This window comes from Trachinotus anak, unplaced genomic scaffold, assembly GCF_046630095.1.
Source record: "Trachinotus anak isolate AG129_WGS33_773 ecotype Australia unplaced genomic scaffold, CSIRO_AGI_Tana_v1 ptg000008l, whole genome shotgun sequence".
Lineage (NCBI taxonomy): Eukaryota > Metazoa > Chordata > Actinopteri > Carangiformes > Carangidae > Trachinotus > Trachinotus anak.
Genome location: NW_027273859.1, coordinates 12,225,001 through 12,252,712, shown reverse-complemented (window position 1 = coordinate 12,252,712; position 27,712 = coordinate 12,225,001). Strand labels below are relative to the sequence as shown.

Here is a 27,712-nt window from a genome sequence, read left to right as displayed (position 1 = left end):
CTTTAAGCCATGGATCAAATCCAGCCCTGCGGGGTATAAAATATCCCTAGTTGTGAATGTAACATAAGGGGATCCCTCCCGGGGACGCCCGTGTGTGTGTGTGTGCACACACGCAAGTTTGTCGTAACTGTGTGTAAGCAATGGTGGGATTGTTATATATGTGTGAGGTCTGTCTGTATGTATGTGTGCGGGCGCGTTCTTTGCATGCCCGTGCGTAAAAGCGTGTATCCACCGGCGTACGTACGCGTGTGTGTGCGCGCTACTGGCCGAGAGAGAGAGAGAGAGAGAGGGAGAGAGGGAGAGGTGGTTGTGAGAAAGCCCGGATCGCTGTGTAAGCGGATCCCTTTGTGTTGATTTAGGAAGACGTCTGCTGTATATAACGTTCAAGGCTGATAATATCATTGCCTGGCCAGATAAATAAAGCATTGGCCAAAACCATCGGGTCAGCTATCGATCCGCTTTTTCTCCCCGAGAGAGGGAGAGAGAGGCAGAGAGAGAGAGAGAGAGAAGAGAGATGGGGGGGTGGGGGTGGGGGGGCTGAACAGGAGGAGGGGGGGGGGGGGGGGGGTTGAAAAAGAGAGAAAGGGAGAGAGACCTCACTCATTAGCATTCCACAGCCATGGACTAAACGCTGACAACTAACAGAGATATCCAGCTCTACACCACTGCATGCATTTTCCCCCCTTTGTCTTCTTCCCCTGGCCCTTCATTTCCAGCGGACAGATCTCTCGTCACAGCCAACACATTTTTATTTATGCCTTCTCCACTCTTGTTGCACGAATGGACCCCGTGCACAAGAGAGAAAACCTTCCAGTAAAGCAGAGAAAAAAAGGGGGTGGGGGGGGGGTGATGTTGTAAAAGCTGTGCAGAAGTGACAGCGCTAAGCACACTGGCTTTACTTGGGAGAGATACAATTGTGTGTGACTTGACAAAATAGAAGTGGGAGACGTTTTAAATTGCAACTTTAACTGCTATTATTTAGATATTTGAGGATAGAAAAAATCTCCAGCCCGTATGCTTCACTATCAGAAGGTAAATGATGATCATTATATTTCCAACTCAATAGTAGGTCAATATTTTTCCACTTAGTTTTGGACGTTTGGTTCCATTTAGCGTCACAATCGCAGAAAATATTCAGCCTTTAAAGAGTTTATCCAATAGTTGGGAATTAAATCTGTTATTCACGGCTTCATCATTAAACTGTAGAACAAAATAAACATACAGACTCAATAAGGCTGCAAGAGACAAAAACAGTAAAATAAATAAATAAATAAACAGATATAAAATAAAATAACAAATAGAATAAGATAAAATTCAATTTTTGCATTAGTATACAAATGATTTATATTTGGAATATTTTAGAAACTAAACATATTTGTGGATGACTCTTTTGCAACTTAAATGAGTGATTTTGCGACTTCCACTGACATTACTTGGACAAGCTCCTTGTTTCAGATGACTATATCTTAATATGCGCTCAAGTCTTGCCCAACAATGACAGCTGTTCATCTGATAGTAACTTCTTTCCAAGTTTTCTCCCCTCCCACCCCGGGGCCCCCGGTCTCTGTCTTGCTTTGTTGTTTTAAAATATGCATGTCTCTCCGGAATGCCAGTCACGGGTCCAAACTTTGTGTGTCCCAACCTCCCACATGATGAAATGATCCTTTTAAAGCGGGCTCAATATGTCTCAATCTGCACTCCTCTTCCCTCTCTAAAGCTTCTGGGTTCGGGACACAGCCCAGAAATATATTAATTAAAGAGCGTACGAGCATATTACTACAGACTTTTTAGCACTGGGGAAGAAACGGTTGGATCAAGTGAAGATGGATGAAGATTCACGGCAGGAAAAGAAAAAAAAAGTAAGGTTCAATTTGACGGTTTCTCTCTCTCTCTCTCTCTCTCTCTCTCTCTCTCCTTCTCCTCCTCTCTCTTTCCTGTGTGTGTGTCTGTGTGTGTGTGTGTGTGTGTCTTGTGCACAGCGTTCTTGTGTGTTCCTTGGACTGAAACGGATAAAGCCAGGGGGAGTGAGTGAGAAAGAGAGAGAGAAGTGTGAGAGAAAGGGGAGGAGGGATATATACGTAAAAAGTGAAAGAGGATGGACGTGTGTCTATGTTTAGTGTGTATCCGCATACATATGTGTGTGTGTGTGCTTGTCACCAACCAGAAATTAATCAACACATGGCATTAAACTCCAAAGTGCAAGTTTCCTCACTGGTGTGTAGAGTATACGGACCCTTGTGCATGAATGGAGGTGTTTACATGTGTGTGCGCACATGTATAAATGCTGTGTGGAATAAATCACAGGCAATACCAGGAAAAAAAAAGAGACCCGGATGGTCTGAAAGGAAATGCTTGGTTTTAAAGGGGGAAAGCGTGAATCGGATGTAACAGAGTGTTTGCAGCTCAAGAGGAACTCCTCATTCCTTCTGTCAAGTTTGAGAGGATGTGTGTATGTTTGTCAGCGGCAAAGTGATACTACTGAAAGAGACAAAGCGTCTTGACAGTAACCAACGCCGGTGCGTAGAATAATTCGCTGTTAAGTTGGTGAAATTCAGGGCAAAGTTGGAGCTGAAGCCAGTTAACCTGTTGCTTCTGGTCCGAACGGAACAGCAACCTCGACACTGTGATAACATCCCCTGAGCCCTGCAGCATTTCATCTCATCATAATCCACCCCTTCAGAAATGTAAACACACCAACACTGGGAGTCATTGGGAGATCTGCACAAACAAATTGAATTTAATTACTGTGTTCATTTATTAAATTCAGATACGTTTTAATAGACATCCCCACAGTCTGATTATGTCAACATATGGGAGGCCATGCAGCAAGGCCGGGGCTTACATACCTGATAACGCCTGGGCTTTTCAGCAATATTTACGGCTTCTCTTTCTAATACACTCCAGATGGTGTGTGACTGTGCCACCGCAGTCAGCGAGCTCCTCAATTTTTTTACTCAGCAGCATTTTGTTGCAATTACATCAATGCTGAGACAGAATTTATTGGTGACCCATTTTCGCTGTATTATATGCAAAACTGAAGAGAAAAGGGAAGAAAAAAGAGTTTGGCCACTAGTTAGCTCTACTTTATTTGCATGTGAAGTTTTTTTTTTAACTGCTCTGAAGTTTACTTTTAAGGAAAAAAAAAAAAAACTCTAAAAAAAAACCAAAACAAAACTCATTAAAGTATGGGGCTGAAATAGTCCCCACTTCATGGTTTGATGGATTAATATGTTATGAAGACAAAACACACAGGCCGCATTCATGCCTGACCAATCTTTGTTGTAGCCTGTGAGGTTTTTTTCTCAGCCAGTCACTCAGGCAGAATAATGCTTGTAAAGATATAATCCACTGATCCTATACCCTCTGTAGTCCCTTCCTATATCATCTATCATATATCGTCTTTTTAGCAGGTATCCAGCCTCTCCACCAAACGCATGTGAATGTCATTTACTAAGGATCAGGTTAATAGACTAATTCCGTTTATATTTTATTACTATATTAGGTTTAGTATGACATGATGAAAGCATGTTTGTCTGATGTAGAAATTTTTTTTTTCTTGAAGCATTTGTATAGATGCTCATAAAATAATTATCTGAATATAACACAGCAATCTTGAATGGTGTGATTATTTTACATCTGTTTGCATCGTCTAAAGCAAGACAAATACCTATCTGTCTATCTGTCTATCTATCTATCTATCTATCTATCTATCTATCTATCTATCTATCTATCTATCTATCTATCTATCTATCTATCTGTCTATCTATCTATCTATCTATCTATCTATCGTCAGTGTTGTAGACTGTTTTACTGTTACAGTTGCTGCTCATATTGTTGCTATCTGTGTTTACCTGGACTGCTCGCAGAGGCTGCTGTAGGTCTGTTATGATTGACTGAAACGATGCATTGAGGGGTATTTTTCATCTGTGCCACGGAGAGCCGCTCCTGACAGTGGTAAGGTTTCCCATTGACTCCCTTTAGTCTCCATGGTTGATGCTCTCTCTCTCTCTCTCCCTCTCTCCCAGCCTCCTCAGAGGACATGAGGCATGTTGATAAATACACGTCTTTTTTCCATCTTACTCAGCACCATCCATCAAATTTGTATGTCCATGTTACACTGCTGCGCTTAAGGGAGGGAGGGGATGCCAGTAGTCGTGCAGGAACACACTCTAAATCGTCAACAAGGGATGCATTGCTCTCTGTACATACTAAATAATTACTTGATCATTCGCGCTGTGTTCCGGTCATGTTGACGTGGTGGATTGTCTTAAGTCAGGCTATGTCAGGGTTATGCTGTTTGGAGATACAGAAGTGGTCTTTTGCTGTGTTCTGTGGGTTAATAACCTCTTCACGCACTATAACCACTGTGTTTTGATCCTAGTAATACGTTGGATAGAGCGTTTCTCTGGCTTGCCCAGGGCTTGGACCACTCTACAGAAGACCAGTCGCCCTGTGGTTGCAAACTCTTTGTGGCCCCACATACCGCTGCTGTGATTATAGAAGTGCCTCCTCTCCCTTGTTAAAGGAGCAAAGCTCTAATCTAGCCTCTGTGTCGCCCCCAAAGCCAGCGTGCTATAGTGAAAATGTGCGTGCTGGCGTGCGTGTGCGTGTGCGTAGGCTACGTGAGTGGGGGTCGGTTGGAGCGAGAGAAGAGGGGAAGGGAAGGGTGGGAGAGAGGGGGAGCAAATAGGAGGGGGGTTATAACGGAGTGGCCCTTTCCTTCTTTTGAGTGACACGACCCCTCTCTTCTCTTCAAAGGCCATGCAGAAATACACGCATCTCATTTGAATGGCGATTTTTCTTGGTGGTATTTCACAGCCAAGATTTCTGGAATAGGAATGTGCATTCTTTTTTTCTGCAATATTGAATTCGGGGATGGTTCTGGTGGCGGGGTATTCAATATCCCCATCTCTCCACATGCAGCATTCTGCAGCCAGTGTGGTATTTTGTCCATGACTACACCACCAACACCACCCCCTCCAATCCTGCACCCCCCACCCCGTCCAAATTCATTTGCATCCGCTGATGATATCAGTAAAGAATTGCTGGCACCGTCTGAGGCAGGGTGGGGGAAGAAGGCTTATTTGGATAAAACTGGACCGCAGAGTGGACACGGCCCTAAAGGTCAGTCGCCCATTCATGTCAAGGTGGCAGGGGGTGTGTGTGTTGGGGAGGAGGGGGGGGGGGGGGGGGGGGGGGGGGGGGGGGGGTCGGCATGGGATTGCCAAAGAGGCTTATTTGAAAGCGGGCGTATATTTGAGGCAAGGGAATGAAAAGGAGTGGACCACAAAGCTCGTCATACTTCAAATACGCCCCGTCACATCTTCACTCTTCCTTTTCCACGCAGGCGACGGGCATGTAAGGAAGGTGGGGACTCACTTCTATGGCACGGCCTGCAGAACATGCAGCTGAAAATAAAACATGTGGTCCATAAAGTGGATCATAGAGGTTTAGGTGTACAAAAGAAGGGGTTTCCAAGGTTCTCCTTCAGTGGTTTGTGCAAATAAAATAATGGAAGAATTCAAACGAGGAGGCCAGTGTGGTTGTCAGGAAGTTCCTTTAATGTTGCTGATGTGGAGCATTTCATGTAATCTCGCGGTGTTGTTTACAGCACCATAATGCTGAAGAGATGGAGAACCTTTCTAAAAGGATTCTTCATAGAACCGCCATGGAGCAAGCCTGTAATTTTCTGATTACTAGGCTCTGCACTACAATTTTGCTAATAGTGCAGAATGTCAAGGATTTACTCCTAAGGAAAAATAAAAGAAAAACGAGAAAAGTATGAATATAACGTATGTGTGCTGTACATACTGCAACTGAAGGACACACTGAACACCATGCAGTGTTCTTGGAGCTGTAGTATGTCACACTAATAAGAAATGTTTGTTTTATATTTTTAAAGAAGGGTTATGTCATTTTATATCAATATCAATATCACTTTTTTAATATAATAAATCAGCAATGACCAGATTCTTATTACATTCATTATAGTGTCCTCGCCACAGAATAGTAGCTCATGTAAACAATATCACATAATGGCAGAACACGTATTAAAACTGCAAATGCTTTTTCCCCCATTAATTAATAAATCGATTAATGCATTCTCCTGCCGCGAGCACACACACACACACACACACACACACACACACTTATGACTTCATCATTATGTATATATAATAAAATTAGGTGAGGTACATTACAGTGGAAGGAGTCACAATTTCATTCTAATTATTTCTAAAACTATATTAGTGGCCTAGTTATAGGTGTGCCCATGCAGTCTAAACTTTATTTTCAGCGTGGAAGCTGGGGGGGATTATTGACCGAGCCTTAACCGAGCGAAAATTGTCACAAATTGCTGGTTGTCGAGGGGCGAATGACAAGATAACGAATATGAGAATTTTTGCCCCTGACACCTCGGTTCATATATCATTGCAAACGCCGTCTAATCACTCACACGTTGGCTTTAGTATTATCACACTTCAATGTTATGTTTAAGTGATGTGTCAAACTTGGAAATGTAGATTTATTTTATTTCCCTGACCTAAATAAACCAACATAATAGATATTTTGTATTTGCAAGTCGGCTTGGGTAGTTGCCTAATTAAATGATGCAGAATTATACCAGTTTTTTTGGTTTACAACAGCCACTGATGTTTAAGTTTAATACGCAATACAAGGTCTTTCTAACCTGTTGTAATGTGGACTAAGATGAATAATAACAATAATAATCCGCTGGTTGAATGAAAGACAGAGTTAGATATATAGCTCTGCATTGATTGCTGCACCAGTAGTAGTGCCTGTGCCCCAAAACTGGCGACCAGGCTTTAACCACTGCTGCCATCATTACTACTTATATTGTATGTGGCTATAACTGCCCTCGCTGTTATTGCGCTATCATTGCCTGCTATGATGTTAAAGGGTTGACAACTTAGTTCTTTCTTTGTATATGAAACAATGGGCTGCGGTGAGGATGAGTATGGATGATTACAGCGAGTGGTTGAGGATGGAAGTGTTGGAAGAATATTACTGACCATTTTAGACACGATTCCACTTTTGATCAGTTATTTTTTATTTGCTCAAAACCCACCTCTTAACACCTCAGCAGCACTAGGGCATCAGACATAATGTATATATATATATATATATATATATATATATATATATATATATATATATATATATATATATAAAATTGATTCGCAACTATGCACTCGACAGAAGATGTATTGTTTGCTTGTGGTACACATACAGATCTCCAGTAAAACGCCGCGATGGAGCTTGAGAGTGATGGTATCGATTGATTTTGTCAAGTGGGGAAGTCACCACCCGCCCTCCCCCTCCCTCACCCACTGTGACATTAAAAGTTCTCCCATTTTCAGCTTGACCACTGATCAGCTGCTTTGCCACCCTGACCCCTCGGATGCTCATTAAAATACAATCCGGTGGAGAAATTAAAAAAAAAAAAAAAAAAGCAGCAGACGTTACACTAACGCTAATTAATCGATTGGAGTTGGATCATGTGTTAATCTTGTACAAATGGCGAGTGTCCATAGCAGGCGCGACGGGGCTGGGATCGCGCATGACACACACAAGTTTCTCGTGTTTGAGAGCGCTAAACCGCGGCGCTTTGTTGTGGCGTCCCTCCGCGTCCCTGTGTGCTGTGTGCGTAAAGACAGCCTCTCCCTCTCTCCCTCTCTCTCCATGCTGTTATTGTTTCTACCTTTGTTTGCTAGATGGCGCTCTGCGTTGTGGGACCCTCTGACACAAGGACCGCCTCATACCCTCTCCCTCTCTCTCCCTCTCTCTCTCTCCCTCCTCGGCTCCGCTCTCAGCCCCACAGTTCACCGCACAGCGCTGAGCACCGTTTCCAGGGCCATTTTTTAACCAGGAATTTCAGCTGCTGCGAACGACTTTAATGCAATCCCACCGCTGTGAATAGTGGGGGAGTTTTATAATTGCTTTATCCTATGTCGACTGTCATTTTTGTTGGTTTTACTAAGCTGTGGAATCACACCGATTAAAACCAGCGATCAGTAGCCTAATGCATTTCATTTTAATATAAACTGATAATAACACAGACTATCGCACAATATTTGAGCTTCAGATAATTAGTTGTTTGTTTTAGCAATGTAACGTTGCAGAACGTATGCAGTGATTTAAATTTAAATTATGTTGAAAGAAATAAAATAACTTAAATGATCCATTTCCAAATAAACGTCTTATTAATTAAAATAAAGGCAGGCATATTTAATCTGTAGATGCAGCAAAGAGTTTAGATCGACTATAAAATCTTTACAGCAGAAATATCCATAAATAGGTCTATATTGGCTTTGCAGAAAATCTTTAGAATGAGCTGTTAACTGTAATGAGACATAAAGTGTCGGTAAAACTAACCAGAGCCTATTATTTACGTTTAAAATGCTAAAATTAACGAAATTTAACCATGATTTAATTTAGCTATTTTTATGATTTATTTTTTAGCAATCCAACGATCATGTGTCTGACATTATAATCTGTTTTAGATTGATTACAACCAAGGAGAGAAAAAAGTCCATTGTATTGTTTGCTGAGTGGCCCACTCTGCTCTAAAATATACTGCTGCAGTTACACTTTCACTAAATAGCGGCTTGTCGGTGTCTGACGTTGATGAATGTGCTGGAGACTTGGAGAGCCTTTTACAGCTGTCTTAAAAAGCGCCGTGGCCCCAGACCAGCCGCAAACAGATCAGGTGCAGGGGCCTTAATACGGTAGTCAGTGACAAAGAAACACGCACTATACATACGTTTGTAAGGAGTCATTGCTGCAATGAAAAGTGAACTGCAAACGTTTTTATTTACCCACTTTTTCCCTTTCACTTGAACCTTAATGGTATAAACTAAAACCATATCGATCTGAGGTAAGTTATTTGAAGAAATATACTTGGAGAGATTCACATATGAATGAAGGCTGAGTTGTTTTTAGTTCATGCTGATGCTGCCTTGCTTTATAATGGTCCACGACTGGAAATCTTACATTTTAACCATCTTTTAATTTGCCAATAGTTCACTGGACAGAAGAGAGATTTTCTCTCATGTGGCTGAGATAAACACAGTGCAAGTGCAGCCCATGTGGACTGTGAATGGTGGCTTTGGCTTTTTTTCCTCACTGTGGCTTCATCTCTTCCTCATGTGAAAACATTTTAAATACAAATATGAACTCCAGTAGGCTACTATATATAGTGTCAAATATAAACAGTGTATTTAGAGTAGATTCTAAAGGTATACTTTTTTTAAAAATCCTATTAAGTGAAGTACTCCAGTTCCACACCTTGGGCGGATGAGGGGGGCACAGGTTGCAGGAGTTGGACCTCTAGGTTTCATTGTTGGTTGAGCTTTATTTGTTCTAGACACCCCTCCGACCCACATACCCCTCCAAAACGCACACACACACACACACACACACACACACACACACACAAGAGAGAGAGAGAGAGAGAGAGAGAGAGAGAGAGAGAGAGAGAGAGAGTCACACTCCCTCCCCCGTTGGATCCTGGGTGGTGTGGCACAGCAGGTTTGCTTGTACTGGATACAGGGCCTCTCCACCTGCAGCCCCCAGAAGACACAAACCCAGTGAGGCTTCACCTCATTCCCTGCAAATCCACGTCTCCTCTTGCTGCTATTTACATGAGTTGGCCTACACTTGGCTAACACGTTATTAGCGAGCGTGGGGAGAGAGGGAAGCAGCATTTCAATTATTTTTTGAACAATGGGCATGGGTCCGTCATATATTTTGAGTGTTTGAGTAAGGCTCTCTTGGTATTTGTTTTCCTCGACTTAACAAGCCATCATCTCACACATGCATATAGAATTGGAATAGCTCAGAGATCCCGCAGGCAAAGGGTGGGTTGCAGGTTCAATTAAGGTGGAATAATGCATGGGGACAAAGCGTATGATGACCTCGATTGAAACTGATCAGAAAACGCATTCAAAAAAAAAAAAAGGAAAAATACACACACACACACACACACAAACACACACACACACACACACATACACAAACACACACGAGTAGCCTCTTTGTTTTGACTTAATGCTGCCTCTTTGTATCTGCACTGAGGCCTATCTGCCTCTCTGAAATCTCAAACTACTTTGATTCTGGAAATAATTCCAATGCCTGAATATAAAGCTAAGAATTTAATACCACCCAACCTATGTCTAGACTAATTCACTCATTTTTTGACATTCTTTTCTTTCCTTCCTTAATCGAATTTGCCACATTTAAGCTGGTGCGTGGATTTTGACGCATAAGCAGCCATTTGGGCTCTATCCCTGGAATGACAGAGAATACGAAGGTTTGTCATAATTTCTTAAGTAGAAAACAAGATATTTCACCGCCACAGTGGGATTTTAGCGAATTAAAATATCTCACTGCTTGCCTGTGATAAAAAGGTATGGGATTGAGGCGCTCGCTTGTTAAGTAACTTGCTGTCAGTATAGTTAGCAGTGCTCTGATATGGACGGTGGCTGCAGAGCCTCATCTCTTGGGGTTTTAATTAACAAGCTGTCTCAAAGCTGTAGAGCTCCATCAAACAGCCTCTTTCTCCCTCTCTCTCCCCCTCTCCCTCTCTCCCCCCCCCCCCTCTCTCTCTCCCTCCCTCTCCCTCTCTTTCTCCACCACTAAATCCTCCCCCCGTCAGTGCCTTGGGCTCTCTCTCAAACTTTAGACATTCTGGTTCCTAAATCAACTTGTTACCACAGTATGTGCACCAGCTGATAGGGTGTAACTATTCTGAGAAGATTTGCAAAAATATAAATTGCTTGTTTTCTCTTTCTGCTTCGCGTCTGTTTGGATGCACTGATGCGCACGTTTATTCACCAGACGTCCACAGTACTGCACGTATTCTGCTGGGTTCGACTTCAAGCCTGACTGGTGCATGAAGAACTGTTGCTGTCCCCGCAGCTCGGGTGCTAAAGTGGATGAAATCTTTCAATCTGCCTCACAAATGTGAGATTATGCAGCTTTTAACCTGCGAAACCTGCTCCGAATGACGTGAAACTTACTTTGCAAACTCGACTTTGACTGTGTTCATTACGAAAAGGAAGTGGTGGAATGTAACTAATGGAAAATGTACTTTTTACTCCACTACATTTCTTTGACAGTCAGTAATTACTGAACAGATTAAGATTTTACATGCAAAACATATAACATGCTTCTAGGCACTGTTAGATCGCTGAAACTAGCCAACAGCATATAAAATGGTTGGAATTAGCGCCACTTCCAACAGCGAAAACCAGTCAAATGCTACTTAAAGGTAATAAATAGTGAAGTAGTAATATAACATATAATAGTAAAACTCACATAATTTCTGAATGATGGCTACTTTTACTTTGAGAGCACTTTGTAAACAGATCTTATCCACTTTGACTTAAATGTCATTTTCAATGCAGTACTTTTAATGGGGTTCCCATTAAACTGTAAAATGTTTTTGTCGGGATCTTTGATCCTCAACTTTTATATCACTGGGCTAAATGTGACCAGTTTGAAATCCAGTTGATAGAATAGAGTAAGCTAGACTAGGTAGTGGCTTTTATAAAGTCATGTAGGTACGCATGAGTCTTTTAAGGATAAGAAAACATAATATAAAGTCTGTGTAAGTGTAACTGAGTATTGTTTACATAGGCAGTTGGCGCAAAAGCCAATGTAAACCGCCAGTCTCTTGTTGATTTACCACAGTATTACAGACTGTAAGCACTGGCTTCAGAGAAGATTTGTCTTTGGTGAAAGAAGCAAAAATCTCTCTCTCTCTCTCTCTCTCTCTCTCTCTCTCTCTCTCTCTCTCTCTCTCTCTCTCACTCTCTCTCTCTCTCAGCCTATAGTAAACTTGGTGCTGGGCTCCCACCGTGGCCCAGGCGGGGGTAATTTGATAGCAAGGCAAGGTCAAGACAGTGCGCTGTCCATGGTGCTGCGGCGGGGCAGCCTGGATGTTATCATCAAATTAGACAGGACAAGTTTCAAATCGATGCCACCCCCGGATGTCTGGAGACCGCCAGCAGTCGGAGTTAAAGTCCTAACAAGTCCCCCCTGACAGGTCAACACCTCAACACAAACACACACCTCTGATGCAGCAGCCTACAGGTCAGCAGCGCTGTGCTGGCGAGATAAGCACCAATCCCATTGAAGGCTCTAAGTGAAATCTAGCTTTAGGTCCACTGTTATTCCGCGGGCCCTGTGTGACACCCGGCCGGTTCAGGGTGGATGTCGTGCTTTTCTAAAGATTTTTTTCCTCCACACTTGAAGTTCTTGTGCAGACCGATTTATTCGACAGTCTTTATTTATCTGTGTGTGTGTGGAATATCAAAGCCCCCCAACAGACTCACTCACATACACACCGTCGTTTATTATAAAACCCACAGACATACAGTTGTCTATGGAGGGTCGAAAGTTTAGGTAAAAACATAGCTTTCTGGATAATTTATTTGGAGTGTTATTATAATCCTATAAATATTAATATTAATATTGAATGCTTGTGGACATAAAGGTTGCACGGTCAGTGGAGACGTAAACAATGTGCTTTTCATCTTGACAAGATGAAAGAATATTTTGTTTTATGTATCTTTTTGATCCATAAAATGCAAAAAAAAAAAAAAAAAAACAACAACTTTTATTTGCAATGTTCACATAAAACAGGATGTCATTATGAAACTATTTTTCTTTTGCACCCAGCTGCCTGAAGTGAGCTGCATTCAATTTGTTACAGATTCTGCCGAATATAGAAAATATTTTAGTTTTAATTGGATGTTTTCTTGTAAATTGTCATCAGCCTGAAACAGTCGTTCCTGAATTAAATCACAAGTTCCCTGATTTAGTTACATTTTATAGGTTTTGCTGAATTCTCTGCATTAAAAAGATTTTTTTAAATGACGTCAGTGTTATACAACTTTTTTTTGTTGTTGTTTTTATTTTTAGTAATGTGTCTATATTTTCAAATACTCATCGCAACTCATTCAACATTCAACAATTAAACCTTTGAATCGCATACAAAACGATGTATCTGGATATAGTTCGAATATACACCTGAAAAGTTGGACTTTATCTATATGTTCGTTATGTCTGTTATCCAAAGAATAAATGCCATTAGTAACAATCCATTTGTGAGAGATCTGGAGTGAATGAGTTGAGAGGGGATCTCAGAGAGGAGTGAAGAGGGCACTGATTAGAGATGCTGCCAATCTGTCACCACCTGACAGCTTTTGCTGCGGGGATAAACAGCAATAAAGCAGAGTTGGCCGCTGTGTTGTTAACTTCACACACACACACACACACACACACACACACACACGGCTCGCCACCGGAGGAGCAGGTAAATTCACTCAGAACCCCCCCCCCCCCTCCCCCCCTCCCCACCCTCCTCGCCTATCATCGCCTCTGTCTCCCTCCTTGCATGTCAAACTACTCCTTTCCTCCCGTCCTTCCCCCGTCAGACTCTCCTCTTTTCATCCTCCCTGCTGACTCAGGTAGCAAACACAATGAGGACCTTAGCGACAGGAAAGAAAGCCATTCAACCGGATGGAGAGATTGTGAAGGGGAGAGAGAGGCAGAGAAACGTTACATTTGAATGGTTGATAAAGAAATGAAATAGATGGGAACAAAGTCTAAGCCGTCGGGATGGGAAGGAGGGGTTAGGCATCACAGAGCAGGCTGCAAGGTGACTGCAGGCCCTTTAATAACACAAGTATATTAACTCGTTTAACCACGGAGATTCAAAATGAACTCAACTTCACTTAAGGGGCCCTGCAAACCATGAAATGCACATCAAAACATACACCTGCCAATCCCACCACCTATATTCCTCCAAGCGCGCTTCCCCCGCTCCCCATCCATCCGAGCTGTCTGTCATGGTGTGGCCCGGCTAATTTGAGTTCATTGGATGGCAATAACTTCATTTAGACCTTCATCTCTTTTTGGGGTGGATGTAATGAGGATGCAGGGTGCTGCCAGTGAAAGGCCGCTCCCTCAGTAATAATAACCTGGATCTTATTCTTACCCCACGCACTGCCGTGTTTATCCTCGGAGGGCTGCGTCCACATGATGAAACTCATCTATAATGTGTGATTTAATATCGCGTTGCACACTGTGTGTTTTTTTTTTTTTTATTTTTTTTTTTTTCTCTGAGATTTTAAACCCAAAAGAGTGGAGACGGTTATGGAGTGGTGTGGTTCAGGGGATACACTGCAAAAATAGATGTTTTAACACAGCTTCCAATCTCTATTGAACTCTTCTTGAAGTATTTGTTTGTCTGAGGGTGTGAAAACAGTGTTGAAGCTTCACTTCACGGTAACTTTTTTTTTTCTTTTTTTTTAAGAATCTGTATCAGAAACAGTTTCCTGATATCACTTAAGTTTATTGCCTTTAAAAAAAAAAAAAAAAACGATTTCCAAAATAATTAAATAAACAATAATTACTGAACAGGTTCCAAATGCATTGGGAAATATTGACCCACATGACACTCAGTCAGGTATAATAACTTTTTTTCACGTTTTTAAGAAAAATATTTGAAGAAGGAATATGTGTCTGATGATTCGTTAAAAGCCTAATTTTTTTGCAGTGTAAGTCCAGGCCTCGTCTCTCACCGCCGACTAATCGATATCTCTCCAGCTCCAATGCGATATTGATTGAGGGAGGACCGTACTGTAAGGATTTCTGGAAATACCTCATTATATCGTTGCTTTCAGTGGAAAAAAATGTTGTTTCATACACAGTCGACCTCCTTCGATTTATTATGGTCGCTAAATAAGACTATGCACTTCATTTATGCTCGTCGATGACAATACACATCTGGAGTTGTTGTTAGTACTAATAGGAAGGATTACAAAGGGAATCCCCCGTGAGTGGACTATGAGCCACTTTCCAATCAAAGTCTCATTTTTTTTTTTTTTCTCAGACAAACTGTTAGTAAACTTATAGAAGATTATGAATAAATTCAAGACTGTCTACATATGTTTTAATTTTCGTTTAAGATTATTTTATGCATAGTCTCAACTACAATCACTTCCTTTTTCTTTTGATATTTTTATTGTATATTGTATTGTATTGTTTTTTTTATAATATCAATTTATATAGTCGTCCCTCATAATAATGGGTTATCCAGGAGGTTTTGAAATCATTAAATATATGTATATATATATATATATATATATTATATATTTCTAATTGAACCTTTGGTTTTTATGAAGTTGTAGGCCTGTTTAGTTTGTTACCTACTATGAGATACGATACAAAACATTTTTATACAGCAGCCTATCTTTAAAGTAAGGTGTATTTTGTCCAGTGTAGATTTCATAGTATTATTGTATTTATTCTAATATTTTAGTGCGGATTTTCAGTCGATATTATTATAAATATACCTACAAATTTCAACTAACGCATTAGTACTCATAAAAAAAATAAATAAACAATTGTGTTCCTGTACATTTTATTATTCATGATTAAAAAACTGGTCCTGTGTTAACATTTTAACAACAAGTTTTGTATTTAAATCGACAGGGAAAAAAGGCCTTGTAATCAACTGGTTGTTAAATAAAGAATAAATATCGCAAAGAACTTTCTGGAAGGTGAAGTGGCACAGATGACTGAGACATGTGAGCAGTACATTTACTGTCTCCTCACCTTTTTCTCCGTAGGGGCACATTGTTAAGAGGTACTGGGAGACTTCATTTTCACACACAAAACACACGCGTGTTGTGTAATTAAAATTGGCATTTGTCAATATGATATTTGAAATTTGAGAAATTACAGAGTGCTAAATAACACGCATTATTGTTCTTGAGTTTTCAGGGATTTTACAGCCTGAAAGGCCCCGATCACAGGCCTACCTAGAGCCCCTTCATCTCCACTGCCATTCATCAAGACGAAATGACCAATTTTCCCCAGTAAGTCGTCGGTGGCCTGTTAAACTAGGCCAATGAGCTGTGTTATGCTTCCTTTCCTCCCTCCTTCATCACTGCTTGCCTAACATTGCTTCCCTGAAATCATCAGAGAGTGCAGCCCCAAATCTTAAAAGTCAGAGCCCATTCTTCAAATGTATTGCATTTCAGAGGGTGTTTTTTTTTTTTTTTTTTTTAACTGCAGGAGTCTTTAGGCCAGCAGAGTATCAGAGGAGGTGTAATTGAGGGGGCGGTGAGGGGATAGAGTAGCGGTCCGCCTGAAAGCTGCTATTAAAGCCAAATGGACTGAACACCGTAAAACGGCTCTGCCAACAGCTGTCCCACAATCGGAGCATTATATGCCAGGATCCTCAAGCACGCACCACACACACATTAGGGCCATGCTGCTGATGTAGTGGCTACTTAGAAGTATTAGACAGCAAAGCCGAGAAAAGAAAATACCGACGTATAATCGCTGGGATATTCCGATAACATTCGTATTATAGGACTTCAGCCTAGTTGTGTTTTTTTGGTGATTTTAGTCTCTTAAGTCTTTTTTTCCCCTCGCTACAAACCCGCTCTTCCTATAGGGAATTACGATTGTGCTGGGACAGCCGCTCTGCTTAGCATATTTCCACACTTTATGGTTATAATGGTGCTTTTTCATAGGCGCCCCAAGACAGGTGAGAGCAAAGGCAGAAGAATAGCGGGCCATCCGATATGTGTGTCAGTGTGAGTGTGTGTGTGTGTGTGTGTGAGTGTGCGAGTAGAGTAGCCTTAGCCCAAGATACCGTTACACAAGGTCTATCTAAGAAAAAGTTCATTTTTACTGGGGATTCTTTGCTTTAAATGTGGGCTCTTGTGTTTTCCTGCAGTTGTGTATAATATAAAAATATATATGATGAGTGATGTCTCGCACATCAATTGATACAGAGCGTTAGAGTGAGGTTAAACTAGCTATAAATTAGCTACAGGGGACTCCACCAACCCTCAAGGGGCCCATGCGGCACCCCGCTTGGTGCAACACCTGTGCCCAGACCCGCATCTTTCGGGAGCGCTGCACCTTCCTCTCCCTGCAGAACAAAGCCCAGTCCACACACTCTCTCCTAAATGTGATGTCTGCGGCCCCCGAGTGCTGTCTCAGTCTGAGTCCTTATTAGAATAGAGAAGGAGAGAGGCGATTGAAGAGGAGTTGTTTCCACTGGATTAAATGGTTTCTCTGCAAGTCAATGAATATGTAATGATGTCTAACGAAACCGGCCAGAGAGTTCCGAGCTCTGGTGTACGGGCCCTATATTAAAGACCTCTTCTGCTGGGGAAAAACACAGTATAGAGCCGGGCAGAAAAGAGGGATAGAATAGGGGAAGGGAAGAAGGGATACAATATTGAATGCACCTCCAAAGCTTAAGCCACGCATTCTCTCTCAGTCAATAGATGAAAAAGTATTTGCTCACGTACCCAGAGAGAGAAAGAGAGAGAGAGAGAGAGAGAGAGAGAGAAAGAGGGTCTTTTTTTGGGCAAGGGTGGGAGGTGAATTTACATTTTTTAAACTGCTTTGGAAATATTGTTTCTGATAAGCAGTCATGCCAATAAAGTAATTGAATTGAATTGATAGAAAGGGGGCGAGAGGGAGAGAAAGAGAGTTCCTCCACCATGATTGTTAAAGATATTTTTTCCCTTAGTATACTCGATAAAACATTGATTGTTGCAGTTAGGTGACCCGTAAAATTTGGGGGTTAGTTTTCTCTTCTGAGCTGAGCATATAATTATGCAAATAGTGATCTGACAGTGATCCGCTGGAGGAGTGCTGAAGAAGAGAGAGAGAGAGAGAGAGAGAGAGAGAGAGTGTGTGTGTTGTGTGTGTGAAGGGGGGGTGGGGTGTGTGTGTGTGTGTGTGTGTGGGGGGGGGGGGGGGGGGGGGCTGTCAGAGGGGTGACATTCCAACTTTGCCTAATGCCTGCTTTCTTTGGAAAGAGTTCATCTTCTGCACGGACGGCGTCCATATCAGAGTGGGCCGGAGCAAGCAAGCGTGACAACAACTCTCTTGAAGTAAAAATTGAAATATCAGGCTGTGGCAGCACACAAGAGGTTCCCCAACTTTTTCATGTCAAGGACCCCACCCAACCCACCCACCCACCCACCCACTCACTCACTCACTCACTCCTCCAGAAACCTGACATTACAGCACAGACCCCCCCCCCCATTTGGCAGGATTTGATCCTAAAGCTCCGCAGCCGATTATATTTTCTGTTGCAGATATAATTCAGTCAGGATCTGTCTGTAACTGTCCGTTGACTACAAAAGCTGGGAGAGTGAAAGCTATAATCAGATCAGTCATACCTATTACACATTCACACGCTGTGCTGACTTCTAGCAAGTGAAAACGCAGACATAGCAGACGGTGTCTCGTTGGTTCGGGGGTCCCTCCTTGGAGGGAACTTTTAGGAACCGACGAGAAAGAGCCTGAACTTGTGCCCCATAGACAGGAGGAGACAGCTAGGCTACATGTGACAAAACGATGCATGAGAGATCAGTCTGAATGCAGATCCTCAGAAAATCACCCCATAGATAAATGGGATATCGTTTCTATTTAGCCAAATGCGAGGAAAGAGGAGCACAGATGGCCACATTTAGCTGAAGCCTCAGACTCGTTGGTGTGGGGTGTGAACTGAAAGATATAGGCTCTCCAACCTCAACTTCCTTTACATAACTTCGGATGTCGCCATATAACGTGTGAAATCACTTCATAGATAGTGAAGAGGTCTCAAGGCATAAATTCATTCCTGTCCGAAACTATAATTTATTCCGCTGTGTGTTCGTCCTCTGCCTTTGATGATAACTGACTGCGGGTCACAATTCATGGCACCACTACATCATCGCCCTGGGCCGAAGGCAGGTTATTTAATTAAACTCCGAAAACTCCCACTAATGTGAGAATAGAGATTTTCTTTCTCAACATCGCAGAACTGTTCAGTCAGACATGTCCAAAGGAAGTTGTGAAAACACTTTCAAGGCAGAAAGTTGAGTTGAGTCTATTTTACGTGTGTGTGTGTGTGTGTGTGTGTCGGTGTGATTGAATGCCTCTCTTTAATCAGCGCTCTGACACGGTGTGAGGGGGACTCGCCTGGTTCCACTTGTTGTTCGGGGGTTAATGGAAAAGATTTCTAAAGATTTATTGAGGGGGCGTTTAATGACCTGATCGGTTTCACCGTGTGAAAACAAATGATGCTGTAAAACCTCGCTGAGTTGGAGGGAGGAGGGGTAGGGTGGGGGGGTGGGGTCACTTTGCCAAAATTAATGACCAAAAAGAGGGGAATGACTGTTTATAGTTTGTTTTCCTTTTGCCACACTTCTCCCTGTCAGGTTAAAGATACTGCTCTCTCTCAGGATAGCCTGACCTACAGGGCATGTTTGAGAACCTCAGTCAATAAAACTTCTATCTAACGCTCAACTTAAAAAAAAAAAAAATAGCAAGAGTGACAGTTCAGAAACGTGACAAAAGGTAATTCACACTGGCCGGTTGTTTGGTAGCAAATGAATATTAGGTGGTCCTCCTCCTCCTTCTCCTGCCGCTCCTCGGTTGGATTTCATAGATGCCATGTGAGAGGATAACTCGGGTCACTTTTCTCTTGGTGCTCGACCTCCTCATCCCGCTGCACTCACTCCACAGTGATCGGGCACATCCCCGCCGGTCTTTACAATTTCTGCAGATTTATTTATTTATTTATTATCATTTTCCACACATCCATGCTGTGCGCCGTCCTGCACCGGCAAACCCGAAAAAAAAAAAAATAATAATAATTGTGGTAGTTTGCAAGGAAAACCTCGAGGAAATAAATAGCAAAATGAGAAATAATAATGATAAAATAACAAACAATGGAACAGAAAAATATACAGTCTACACTTTAAAAACAGAGATGCAAAAGTTTTTATTTTATTTGCTGTCGACGGGTTTGATCGGTTAATTACAAAAAATGAAACAAATCATGTAAAAGTAGAGTAATTACTGTGTTGCAGAAAATGTCAAATCATTTTTTACAGACAGTGGTTTAAAACCGAAGTGGATCAAAAGAGAAAGGGAGAAACACTGGAGAACAGAGGAGAAATGTGTGACCTGGCAGGACACTCGCGGTTTCATAAAATCCAAAGACTTGTACCGCGATAAAACTGAATAGGCGTGTTTCTGAAACCATAACAACATATAAACCATCTGCAAAAAATAATGTCTTCAAGAGCAATTGGCAAAATTAGTCCCCTTTTATTTGCAGACTGTGCTTTGCATTTAGGCTGCTCTTACATCTTTAGTTCCATTCACATATGGCTTGCTGGATATTATTAAAAACAGTGAGCAGAGTCTTGTTTATTCCTAAGGCAACAATATACAAATTATGGAGTGAAAAATGAACTGATTGTAGCTGAAAAGCAGAAAGATGAGCAATGGTATCTTGAAATGAAACTCATCAAATCAAATAATAAGCCAACTTCTTTGCAGAAACCTGGAGAGATCTGAATCAAATTAAAAGGAAATTAGGCCTGCAACCATCAGCCACAGTTGTCTCATTACAGCAGAAAGATAATCCACAAAAGCCTTAAACCATACACACAGTGGGCAGGAGAGGCAGGATTTCACAGTGTGCAAGTTTAACAATGGTAACTATTTGAAGTTGAAAAAAAGAAGAAAAGTATGCATTTGAGAAAGTGTCTAAGGTATCATAAGATTTAGTATTTGGTTCGAGTTTTTACTGATGTCATGACACATTAGAAATGTATTCCATTAAGCCTTGAGTGGTTTATAAAACACACCAGCCTTATGGAAAAAAATTATCATGTTTGTGTCACATAGTCAGATTATGTGCAGCTGAGCAGGGAGCTGACTTTGTCACTTCTAAGTACACAAGAAGAGTAGCCTACTTTGGTGGAAGGAAAAAAGGGGGAAAAAATAGATATGTTACATTTCTCCAACATCTAAGGAAATATCATTCAGGCTTAGAATAATATTGAAATCTTGGATTTCCTGACATGTGTAAGGCGATATATTGAGGCTTTATGAGTGTTGTGAGCTGACTTCTGGCTCCTGTTAAAATGAGACATCCCTCAAACCCATTTTGATGCTTGACTTTAAGTGATTTTAAATATGCTCAGTGTCCTGAATTTTCCATATTCAGCACAGGTTGTATTTGTTTTATTTGTTTCATCACATTCAATCATCTGGAGACATCAATTTCAAGGCTATAAAACTGAAAAAAAGTGATATATATTTATAATAAACACAGAGAGGTGGACTCTGCTCAGTTTTACAAATCAAACCCAGAGATATTCTAAAGTAAACACTTACAGTTATGAGAAGTATTGGCTTAATATTAAAAATCAAATAGTATGAATGCATGTATGAGACACTGCATTCAAATTTAGCTCCAAGTTGAGAAATAAAAAAAAAAAAAAAAATCTTATTATAAGCATTGCAATCCCAGGAATATATAGCATGGGTTAAAACCACATTTTACTCAAAGCTGAATGAAAAAAGTCATGTGCACAGGAGTTAGAGAATAAAGGAATCATAAAAACAATATCCTTTGTTAAAACACAACAAATGGTCACCAGTTGAGAGAAAAAATAAAGATGAACTATGGCCATGTCAAAATGATATCGAATCTTAGCAGAAGATTTCAGACAGCACGAGCTGAAGCAGTCCAGGCTTTAGGACCGGGGAGGGGGGAGACGGAGAGGAGCGAGAGACTGAGCAGTGCAGACTGGAGGGCAGGCGGGGCATTAGCTCAGTTCAGGCTGATGTCAGGACAATTAGAGGTGCACCACAATGCATTGTGCACAGCGCCTGTCAGACTTAATCTTTGCTGCCGTGGCCCGTACCCGCAGCCAGGCCACAACCCACGGGAAGCGCTAACACTCAGGCCCATATTGCTTTGACAGTTGCACTCATCTAGAAGTAATGCAAAATGTTATTGTGATGTATACATGGTGACCCTGTACTCTTGTCTCTTACAACAACAATGCTATGTGTGTGCAGAGCCAGGGAGGGCTGGAAGGGAGAAATGACACTCGGTGAGAAGAGTGAGAAGGAAAGATGGAGGTTACAAGGGAGAGAAAGAAAAAGAAAACAAATTGCAGAGAGTATCTGGAACCTCAGCCTCTCTTTCTGCATTCCCCCCTCTGATCTCTTGCCTCCCCCTCCCTCTCCTCTTGTTCCAAGTCATTGTTGTTGGTCCTCTACAAATCTTGGTGTTTGTTTTTGAGGGAGCTGCTGCGTGTGGTGACAGTGTTGGAGGTCTCCTCCGCCTCCTCATCCTCTTTCGCCTCCAGGACCTGACTGAAGAACCTGAAGATGGAGGTGAAACTCATCCAGGAGGTCAACTCATGTCTCTCTGTGCCTGCATGTAGGAGAGACACACACATGCACAAACAAACATAAACATAAGCAAGGTTCACAAAATATTTGCTTACTGCATAGCTGCAAACAAAGAAAGTGCACGTGGCTATTTAAACATAATTTAAAACGTAGCTCCACATCCTACATCCTATATACCTACTGTGGCAACACAGAAGGCAAAAATGAATGAACACCATTAGATTAGATGTTTAATCTCTGAAGGCTCACCACTCCCACAATGCACTGTATCTCTTCCTGCAAGCCAAAGGCCTTGAGCATGAGAGCCACGACAGCCTATGACCTATTAGTCCAATGGGACAGCCTTAATATGTTATCCAAGTGGATACCTGATAATCAACACCACTGCACGTCCCTCTCTCCATCTCAGGCCTTCCAACAAAACCAGAGTTATGCACAATGGGCGCACTAAGTGAAACCAGTGGAGCGGTAGTCATTCATTCTAAAGGGCTGATTGAGGAAAGGCAAGACAGAAGCTGGAGAGAAGTAACTAGCCAACATATCAGGTGGTCTGGAAGTAGCGGGGGGAGGCAGCAGTGCTGGGTTTCCCTCTGACCTCCTCCAGGTTAGTCAGTTCCCAAGTTGGGGTCGCTTGAAATCTGGTACATGCAACTCAGGTTTCTTGGGGTTAGGGTATCACAGGCCAGCTTTTTCCTCGGATAGCTTAAACTCAGTGGCAGCTTCTCCAGCTAGTTGTGCTACAGAATGCCTCGACTCTGCATCGGAGCTTCGCCGATGAGAACAGATCATGGCTGCAACTGCTGCCCGACTCCTGCTCACTAACCATTCAGTGCTAACAGATTAGGGCTTGTTTCTGCCGCCGCTGGCTAGCAGCTTAGTAACAAAACTGTAACTGGACTTGAGAAGCCATATTGAGGTGCCCTCTTGTTTTCCCACAGGGAGAATAGGTTTGCCGTGAGATGATGTTAACAGTTTCCCTAGAAAGATGGATCTGAGAAACATTAACATGTGTTTACAGACAGAGGGATGACTGAAAACAAGCCTGGCAGTAATGAGTTTTCTTTTTTGAATCTTTATTTGCACACTTAAAGAGTTGTTTTTGTTGTGAACTGCATTTGTTTGTAAGATAAGAATATTAAAATGGATCCCTGCAATTTCCTCATGAGGATTAAAACAATAAGGATAAGCTTAAGGTTGCCTGAAAACAACTGGTCCCAACACAAAAAACCATGACCCTTCTGGAAGAGTCTAATCAGTAGTACATTGGAGATACCTCTTTACCTCTGCTCCTTTCCTCAGTGCCTTTCTCCTTCCTTCCTCCCTTCTCGAGTGTGTGCATTGTTTCGGCTATAAAAAAGCCAGACTAGAAGGCCGCAGGGATACAATTAGGAGGCACCTTAAAGGCTCTCTCACCATAGACAGGCCTCTGATGACCACTGCACTGACCCCATGTTTATTAGATTGACCTCTGCCAGGACGCATTAATGGAGATGGGGTGGATACACCAGTGTGTGTTTGTGTGTATGACTGTAAGACCGAGGGTAAGTGTGGATTTGGGTTCAGTTGCTGGTGGTGTGTTTTGTTTGTGTGTAATTCGTGTGTACGAGTATGTAGGGTTCTCGATCACTCTGAGATAAGGGACTGAGCTGCATGCTATATGGCAACAGGACTGCAGTCAGTGCCTTGGGTCAAATTTAGTGGCCGAGCAATCATGGGAGTCAATAACCTGGCACTCTCAGTCACTCTGCTACCAGTGTAAGGCTAAGCATAACACACATCCCTGGAAAACAAAGACACAGCCCTCTCACACCTCTAATCTATCATTTATATCCAATTTGTGGCACTGTGATCTTTTTCCACCTCCTCCTCCTCCATGTTCCCCATTTCATCCGTCTCTCCCTCACTAGTGTTTTTACTTCTGTTTTGTCCTTTTTTTTCTCCTGCAGAAGCGATCAATGGTGCAGTGCTCTCTCGTTCACCCTGAACTGGCGGTGAACTCCAGCGGAACGCCGCCAGCCTCTCCACCCTATCCCATCGCAGTTCGGGGTCACCAGGGGGGCGTCTCTGTGCCAATATGCAGATGAGACTGTGCCCCTCCAATGACTCTGGTGGTAGGATCCACCCCTCTATATGGTGGAGGCTTTGAGATGAAGTCCAACCCCCCCCCCCCAACCCCACCCAGACAACACTCACACACAGAGACATAAACCCGCTCTCACATGAGCTTAAATAGGCCTATAAGAGCTTACGTGCACTCTTCCTTTAATAGCCAAAGTGTGTCGAACCTAATGGATGTTGTCAAGGCTGAGATGTGACCACTGATTTAGAGGAGGAACCCCAATGACCAGGCTTCACTAGCTGGTAAAGACAGAGAGAGAGTGAGGAAGAGAGAGAGAGAGAGAGAGAGAGAGAGTGAGAGAATTACCTCAGCTATGCCACAAATCAAAGTAATATCTTTAAAAGATGTGGGGATCGATAAGGTGTCATCTGGCTCTATCTCGTGTGTAAAGTGAAACCATAAACAGCCAATGACTACTTTATCCTCAGTTTTACTCCCATGCTGAAAAAGTTTTTCAACTGATTATCAGATTTTTCTTTTATGGCCAATTGATTTCATGTATTGTTAAAACAAGATGTGACAGGCAAATAGCTCTTCCATTTTCATGATTTTAATTATAACTTGTATTTCATTTATCAAACTTAGTAAATAAAGTACCTTGTGCATTTATGTGTGCTTTCTTGCATTAAATATGAATCAATTAATTGCATGCACCAATTTTAACAGGTTTATTGTAATTGCATTAATCTAATAAAGTTTACTGTAAATGCAATAATGTCCTCATTTATTGTAAATGCAATAATGATGTAATTGTGAGCTCCATAACACTGGGTATTGTCAGGGGAAATACGCAGAAAAATTCTCTTTACTTTAACAATGTGTTTATAATTAGTATTAGGCAATGGCAGGCTTAACAGACATTATTATTCCATGTAGAATGATGATGGCAGTAACCTTGAGGTGAGAAAACACACACACACACACAGAGAGAGAGAGAGAGAGAGAGAGGTCCATGATAATGTTTCACTTTAATGAAATAGTAAGTGAATCTTTTGGAATCACCTCCACTTATGTTCACATTTGTCCTAAAATATGGATATGTTCAGATCTTCATCCAAGTTACAATTATGAACAAACACAATCTCTTTTAACTAATAAGACACAGACCATTGTATTATTCTTGTCCATACTGAAATCATCATTCAAACATTCACAGTGGAGACTGGAAAAATGTATGTGAAGCCCTTGGCTAATGGCACTAGCAAAAACTGGAGTCAGGAGTTAGTAAACCTGAAGTCAAGTCAATGAAACCAGATTGGAGGTGTGGGTTAGAGCTATTTTGACTTATAAAAAACACTTACAAATTTGGAGTTTGCTGTTCACAAGAAACATCTGCTGATTCCTTGCAAAAAAGAGATCTCAGAGATTTACGATAAAGAATTGTTGATTTGCATAAAGCTGAAAATGATTTAGTTAGGTAGGATAGTAGGATATTTAGTAGGATATTTTCCCTAGAAGTGGGCGCCCAGCTGACTCAGAAAGCACATTACAGAATGATCAGTAACATAACAAAGAACAGCTAATTAAAGGCTTGAAGGAATCACTGGGGCTGGTTAACATCTTTCCCGACAAGTCTACCATATGCAAATCAAGGTGGATGGTTGCATGGAGGAGGATGTCCTGTAATGGACACCACGGAGGAAGTTGCTATCCAAAAAAAAAAAACCCAAAAAAACATTGCTGTGTGGCTGGACTTCGCTTGACACCCCGCAGCACTACTGGGAAAATGTTTTATGGACTGATGAAACTAAGGTTGAATTGTACACACTATGTGTGGTGTAACGGCGCACTTGCATGGAAACATTATCCCTAAGGTGAAGCATGGCAGAGGGAGCATCATGATGTGGGGCTTTGCTGCCTCTGGGCCTTCACAGCTCACCATAATTAAGAGGAAAATGGATTCCCAAGTTTACAGGATAATTTCAGGGTGGCTGTCCACCTGATGAAGCTCAGTAGAAGTCAGGTGATGGAGCAGGACAATGACCCTAAACAAAGAAAATACTTCAAACAATGAAAATCCAACTTTTGGAGTCACAGACCTTACTTTAACCTAATAGATATGCTGTGAATTTACCTCAAAAGAATCATTCACACCAGGCAGCCTATGAATATCTTTGAGCTAAAGCAGTTCTGGTCCAAAGAATGGTCCAAAAAAATCCTCCTGAATATTCTGCAGGTCTGATCCGCAGCCACTGGAAGAGCTGGTTTGAGGTTATTGATGAGAAAGGAGGTTCGACCAGTTATTAATTCTAAGGTTTCATTTACTTTTTTGCACCAGCAATGTGAATGTTTAATGGTTGTGTTCAATAAAGACACAAAAGATTATAATTGTGTGATATTAGCTTAGGGACACTTTGTCTACACTTGTGACTACGATGAAGATCAGATCACGTTTTATGATAAATCAAAGAGGAAACCACATGGTTCACTATCTTTTCCTTGCCACTGTTTAGTAACAGGGTCTGTGGTGCGTGCTGTGCTCTTTGCTCAGGTCATGGCAGAGTTTCATTCCAGTGCCTAACCTATGCCCTGTGTTTGACCACTCTACGTGTGTTGTCTGAGCCTGGCGAGGCTACCTCATTATGTGACAGGCAGAGGAGAGTATTTGATCCTGGATATTTAGCCTCCTCCTCTCTGTCACAGCCACTGGAGCCCGCTCAAGGTAATTGACTGACTGTTTGATCTCCCTCTGACTCTAAAAGACGCTGACACACACACACAAACACATTCGTCACTTGCACGGGTCTACTCATGGACGGTGCACACACAAACACACACAAATACACAAACATACACACACACAAATACACACACACACACACACACACACACACACACACACACACACACACACACACACACACACACACACACACATTCGTCACTTGCACGGGTCTACTCATGGACGGTGCACACACAAACACACACAAATACACAAACATACACACACACAAATACACACACACACACACACACACACACACACACACACACACACACACACACACACACACACACACACACACACACACACACACACACACACACACAGTTGTTATCATTTGTGTGCAGTGAGCTAAGGGAACAGAGGAGAGTTTTGAGCCGTTGAAAAGGAAACAAGGAAACTCCTCCATAGCTATGGGCCATGCTTTCTTCCCTCTGCACCAAACGCTGCATGCTGTTACAAATGGTAATCGGCTCTGATTGTCACAAATTTCAAAACAAACGCTAGGTGACTGAAAATCCAAAGTGACGCCCCGAGTGATACTCCAACAGAAAGCCCGAATCAAAGCATGCCGACTATAATTAGGTTCCATCTGGGCTACA

General features: G+C 41.9%; 1 protein-coding gene and 1 long non-coding RNA gene across 3 annotated transcripts in view; one reads left to right on the top strand and one right to left on the bottom strand.

Moving 5' to 3' along the window:
• Positions 1–622: 622 nt before the first annotated feature.
• LOC139623961 (uncharacterized) lies at positions 623–25,100 on the top strand. The gene is made up of 2 exons (XR_011691617.1): positions 623–1,859; positions 24,213–25,100. It is a non-coding gene; the product is annotated as an uncharacterized lncRNA (long non-coding RNA).
• Positions 19,807–27,712, bottom strand: part of arb2a (ARB2 cotranscriptional regulator A) — a 151,111-nt gene continuing 143,205 nt past the window's right edge. Inside the window, exon 11 of one of the 2 annotated variants that reach the window (XM_071482653.1) lies at positions 19,807–22,288. In XM_071482653.1, the coding sequence (XP_071338754.1) occupies positions 22,128–22,288 (161 nt within the window). In that variant the 3' untranslated portion in view covers positions 19,807–22,127. Of the gene's footprint in view, positions 22,289–24,407; positions 24,625–27,712 lie in introns of those variants that run through there. The other variant, XM_071482654.1, reaches the window with a different exon arrangement.